The 6,236-nt window shown below is 45.4% G+C and overlaps 1 protein-coding gene across 1 annotated transcript; it reads left to right on the top strand.

The window, feature by feature from the left end:
• The first annotated feature begins 1,054 nt into the window (after positions 1–1,054).
• Positions 1,055–3,806, top strand: LOC6545079. Its single transcript, XM_026976972.1, is given in 6 exon segments — positions 1,055–1,538; positions 2,392–2,647; positions 2,650–2,816; positions 2,818–2,885; positions 2,888–3,196; positions 3,756–3,806. Coding segments are annotated over 4 exon segments (510 nt in total). The 5' UTR covers positions 1,055–1,538; positions 2,392–2,590; the 3' UTR covers positions 3,106–3,196; positions 3,756–3,806.
• The last annotated feature ends 2,430 nt before the right edge of the window (positions 3,807–6,236 follow it).

The following is a 6,236-nucleotide window of genomic DNA, read 5'->3' as shown; positions in this document are numbered from 1 at the left end:
GACAGCCTCCATTAAAATGCCCCACTAACTGCATTCCAAGAATTTACAAGTCAAAGATCGAATGTGCGCCGCTCAAACGATAGTGTTCCGCCCCTTCGGCCGCCCGGCCGCCTTAACCCCCTCGGGCCGCCCCTCCCCCCCTCTGGTGGCACTGGTGCCGCTGGTGCCCCTGGTGCCCATCAACATCATCAATAGCCAGATGCATTGTGTTTTCGAGCGGAGACTGTGGGTCCAGGGCCACCGCCAGCGATCAGCAGACAACAAAGACTCAAATTGAATAAATAAAGCGCAAGATTTATGCATACGAAATTAATAAATTGAAATATATGTACAATAAGTATTAGGCGCCAACAATGAGCTGAACTGCATCGGACGTTTAATTTTAATGCCCACCCATCTCCCGGCTGGGTTTATCAGTGGGCCACGGCCCGAAAAGCGGAAAACCCGAAACCGAAACCGAAAAACAACAGGGGAGATTAACATTAACACACGCACAGCTACAGTGCGAGAAACCAGATATGAATTATGTGCGATAAGAGCGAACTGCATTGGTGTCAAAAAACAAGAATGGAACGGTTAGGGCTCGCAGCTCGCCGCTGCACCGCACACTCGAATACCCTGGGTGATCTATCTATGTGGCAGGTGCTGATGGATTTACGAGCAGGGCTGGCTGAGATCACTTGTTTCAACACGAGCTGTTGCAGTGCGTAAATCCAGGATAATGGTGGTTATTAACCCATCGTTATAAGGCAAGATTACCTTGGGGCTCATCACGAACCAATTAATAGTTAACCCCAATACATGATAGTTTATCGGAATGAAGAAAGCTAGGGATATGCGTGTTTATCGGCTCCTGACAGAGAACTAAAGTATCTGAAGGATACTGCAACTGATTCTAGCATACAAACAATTATATACGATGAAAAGGGAAATGTTGAAAGTGATAAAATATGAGAACTTAAAATGAATACTTAACTCCTTCAAGAAAGCTGTACCCATTCTATATAGATTCTGTGCTTGGGTTTCAATCTTAGAACTACCTAATTGAGTTTTCAGGGTTATGCCCAATTCTATATAGAGTATTTCAAAAAACAAAAAACACATCGGAGTGATGAAATGCACGGTGGTGCATCGTGCAGCGCCAAGGCGGTCGGCTGCATATAATATGAGTACTATGCTATATAAGCCAGACCAGATCTGATCAGTCGACGTCTGCGTCGGCAGCGGCAGCAGCAGCAGCAGCAGCAGCAGAGGCGTCGGCGGCGGCGACTGCGGCAAGTTTTATGAATGAACGAGTGCAACTGCAACTCCAACGAAAAGAGACGGGTGGAAACGGCTTGTGAATGGCAAGCGAAAGATCGAACTATTGTAATTACTACGAGATTATGCAAAATGCATATGCAATTAGTGGCAACTTCCCCCCTACCCTCCCCCTCGTCGTGCGACTTCTGAGTCATGGGGCAACTGGTTTGACTTGACTGGCGGCCTGAGAACCTAAAAAGTGAACACTGAATGCTGAACACCGTACAAGTACAACTGTGAGTACTCCAATATGAACTCATATGATTGGAATTTCTGTGCCGTTGCCGATGATGATGACGAACCACCAACCAGTCGCACAGAAGCTCTAGAAGATTGTGCAATTGTGCCCCAACCTGTTTGCCACTTTGTAGCACCGAGTACGAGTATTCTCCGATCTCGAGATGCAGATGGAGATGCAGATGCAGATGCAGATGCACATGCACTTGCTTCGAATCGAGTCACATCGAGTCGAATCGAATGGAATCCACAGCCATTGTCCCTCGTTTGTCCAACATGCACATTCCATTCTGTAAAAAGCGATCAATGCCAAGTCAATAATGAAACGATGCCGATCCATTTGGTGGCGGAGAAGAATATAAATTTCTGGCCTATCAGTTGGCTTCGTAAAAGAGGGTACCGAAGCACTGATAATAATGTCGCCTGCGAGAATTCCTTTAGCGGCATTTAGGGCCACTTAATTATGACCCCCCCGCGTGCCCTGCCCATCCCTTCCCTTCCCCTTCCCCTACTCCATCACTCGCTTGAAAAGCAAAGAAGAGCCCAATCCTAAATTCCTGGAATTTCGACTTGGTCTCTTGTTAAATAACCAACTGCTGTATTTGTTCATGTCGCTGGCCCTTCACTCGGAGAAAATGCGGCATGTTTTTTGTGAAATGCATTAGGAATGCAGTTTCAGAAGGTTATCAATTGACGTTGAAATTTTCAACTGCCAGCAACAAATTGAAATGAATTTCATATTTTCATAATGTTCCTTTGATCGTCAACACCATCAAGAGGACATTCAATTCCAAGCAGATGAGTTGTAATTTCATAAATTTCCCTGATCAACTAATTATTCACGAATTCCAGATCTAAGTTTTCCCCATTTATTAAAGTGTTTACCCACTCCAACACTCCCCAGTTGTGGGGGTTACTCTGCGTTTCTTATGGCCTGGCCTATGATGATTGTCCACGAAATTGGCAAGGCGAAAAGGTGCTTCAACATCATAATCCACGTTCCGGAGATGGCAGATGAGAACGAGGCTCAGGGAGACTTGGACTTGGTTCGATGAACCAATTAGATCAAACAACTTACACCACTCCGCACACACACACACACACACACTTCTACTGGGTGCAACAATACAACAACAGAGGAGAAGACTGCGAGAACAACAAAAAAGAATTCTTTACGAGCCTCGCTCCGGTGCACGGTCATCAAGTCAGCTCGTTCAACATTCAAGAGGCATCGATGATAATATTCATTCATTTGATCAAACCGCCGATGATGTCGACGGACGGAGATGCAGACGACGATGGAGACGACTTTCATTATGGGCCTGGGCCTCCAGACCCTGTCCCAGTAGTCCCCCATCGCCGTGCCCATCCGAGCTCCATCACCATCCACCTCCGTCTACTGGGAGGCCGCCCAAACGCAGTCCAAAACCAAGTCAGGAACGGTGGGGAAGTACAAAAACATATTGCCAAAGTAGCAGCAACAGGCAAAGCAACTACGGCTACATCATCGACCAACAACAGCAACACGAGAAATCTCAACAGCAGCATTATGCATCATTACACTGAGAGAAACAAGGTTACCCCTTCTCCGCAAAAGGTTTAGACAAGCTGCAAGTGGCTGTGAATAAGTGGGTGCAAAAGGTTCCTCTGGCAAAGGGTATATAAATTATTACCATTTCATAAGGGCTCCGGGATTATAAACATATTGCTTTATCTTAACTTATGTGGTCAATGCTATCCTCTTAGAATGCATCCTAACAGAAAACTAATTTTATTACTATTATGATTATTTTTGTAAGATATTTAACATTTACTTCCCTGCCCTCTAGTGGAATAGTTGTCCCATTCGGACTTGTAACCCACACTTTTTCTTTCTGGCAGTGCACTCAATCGACACATTCACTTATAGGTCTCAAAATCGATGAAAAAAAGGAATATGTTGAACGGGTGGTGGCGGTGGCGGCGTTCGCTTGTAGCACGGCTCAAAACTGCTGTCCGTTGTCCGTTTGTCCGCCGTCCGTCGATCGTCCGCTCACACATACAGCACACAAGGGCACGGACACACCTCCACACACACAGCACACGCACCCAGAATGCATGTGTATGCAGACGAAGCCAAGACCTCTTTTTAATGTATTGCAATTCCAAGAATTTAGGAAGAGGAACGTGAGAAACTTTGTTTTTGTTATTTTCTTTTCTTTGCATTTCATTTCAAGATACGATGCCGATCTCTGACTCCCTGCCCCGCCCCCTACGCCCTCGCCCACTGGCGGTGTTTACGTCTCGAGCGTCCAGGCTTCGTGGCTTTGTCCAGTGGTGCTGACATCAAATCTGGCTATCAAATCTGGCTGGTGTCCTTTGAAGACTCTTCCAAGGTTTCGGAACTTTGAAATTAGGTCCAGTTAGGAATCGAGAAATGCTACTCTATTGGCTACAATCTTGCTAAACACACTTTCCGGTTTTTTGAGAATATCTATTAAAAATAGATTCACCTAACCCAAAATGCATTTTTCACACATTGCAATCGGAATTACGTACACAAACGGACTTATATGTATCTTCAAACAAATGTTTACCAATAAAATACATTTTTCAACTGCTAAAAATGGAGATGATCTTGCTAGTATGCTTCCTAAAATAGATTGAACATTTTGGTTTGAATATCGTATTTGAGGAATACATATAGTTTGGCATAATTATAATATCATAAATCGTTATCATTGGTGACCTGACATGACCATCTTTTCTTTCTTTCATCTCGGTCTAAATCCAAATCATAGTGGTTTCACTATTCATGTTTTAATATCCATAAAGATCTGATCTCTTTCATGAGGCTTGGAACTGCAACCTCAGATCTAGCTTTTTCGGTACTCCCATGTGGGCACCTCTGGAGGCCCAGGCTCTCGTATCCATAAGTCACCGAGGCGTCTTCGTCTTGGCCTCCGCTTCTTTTTGGTCTTCGGCGGACGTCGCTGCCTCTGTTGGCGTTGCAGTTTGCAGAATGCCCAGACCCAGACATTCATATTGTATACACTTAAGTTCTTTGTGGAATTTCGGTGCAGTGGAGTTCCGCGACGGGGGGAGGTGGGAGGTGGGTGGTGTTTGGTAAGTGGTGAGTAGTGAGTAGTGAGTGGGTCGTGCTCGTTGCGGTGTGAGTGCTCGAGTGCCCGGTGTCTCTGTGCGAGTGCAGACTTGGCTAATAAAGCCGGCGACAGGAGAAAGCCAAATTCCAAGAGCACAACATTGTAGCACTTGGGTGGTGCCGAGGTAAACAAAAGTATCATGGCAGCAAAGGGGCAGGGATCTCCATCTCCAGCTACAGCTCCATATCCCGCGAACTGCATTTAGTTATTATTATTCTGTTTGCTCGCCAATCGTTTCCTTTCTGCATTCGCTGCAGATTTCGCCGAGTGTATGCGTGTGTTTGCTGGTGCGTGTGCTGAGCGCATTTCTTTTTGGGATGCCGCTGATCGGAACATGGATGTGGCTGAGGATGAGGTTGTGGTGGTGGTGGTGGTGGCTGTGGCTGTGCGCCTGCCTCCGGAATGTGCAACTCTTTTTCTTCCTCCATACCCATTCGATTTTGGCGAGAAGCACTGAATCAGTTTCGAGTTCAACTTGTCCAGAGTATACTCCATTAAAGGTCGTGCTTTGTAAGGATAAAACCATATTTGTAAGCTAGATTTCCCGAAAGTCACCAGATGAAGAGCCTCCTCCTCTATTTCCTTTCTGTGTATAATCTATAATGTATATTTCAAAACAAGAATCCAATCCCAAAGATTGGATATTTAAGAACAAATTATATGATTAGATGCTTATCCCAGAGTATCCCTTATTCGATCCTATGTCGATCCGCATTTTTTCCGTTTTGGCTTGCTTTTCTTGGCCTTTTGGTTCTTTATTTTTCCTTTTGCCTTTTACTGTGTGGCGCAGGGCAGCAGCGACAAAATAGCAGAATCCTGTTGCCATGATCGTTAACAAGATGCCAAGACAACGAGGGAGGGGGGCGGAGTAGGGGCGGTGCTTCGGGGGGCAGATTGGTGGAGGAATCTGGAATCTGTGGGAGCTTCGAAAAGTTGGCGGCAGCCAAATTAAATAGGCGCAAGCGCTTTGAGTTAGCCACGAGTTGTCCAGAATCCAGAATGGGGTTTTCAACTTCAGTTTGCTGCTGTTGTTGTTGTTGTTGAATTTTTGTTGCATTGTTTGTTACCGGTGTGTGGTTCTTGTTATTGCCCAGTTGTTGTTGGGATGTTGTCGTTGTATTTTGGTGTATTTTATGGTGTTGTTGTTATTACTGTTGTTATTGTTGCTGAACCTTTTTCGTTGCCTTTTTTTGTGAGTTGCTTGCGAGTTGATTGTCCTGTCCCCTCAAGTTTTTGGCCTGGCCTGGCAGGAATGCTGCCTTACGGGTAGAAAGAGAGAAAATCTTCTCACCTGAGAAAGGTGATGTGGCGCGGGGGGTTTCCACAGGGGGAGTGGCGGAATATGCTGCAAGCCAAGGATCGAGATGCGGTTCGTTCTTGTTTTTCTTTTGAATTTCAGCTTTGTGTGCTGATTTCGTTTTTTTTTTCGCCGGTGTCTGTGGCCAACTACTTGGAGTTCTCACATGTATCTGTGAGTACATCCCCATCACTGAACGAAATCAGGACTAGACAAAATTAAGGTAACGGTTACATTTGAAACCAAGCAAGATTTCC

Source organism: Drosophila erecta, unplaced genomic scaffold, assembly GCF_003286155.1.
Source record: "Drosophila erecta strain 14021-0224.00,06,07 unplaced genomic scaffold, DereRS2 tig00000021-arrow-pilon, whole genome shotgun sequence".
Taxonomy (NCBI): Eukaryota; Metazoa; Arthropoda; class Insecta; order Diptera; family Drosophilidae; genus Drosophila; species Drosophila erecta.
This window is presented reverse-complemented; position numbering and strand designations above follow the sequence as displayed.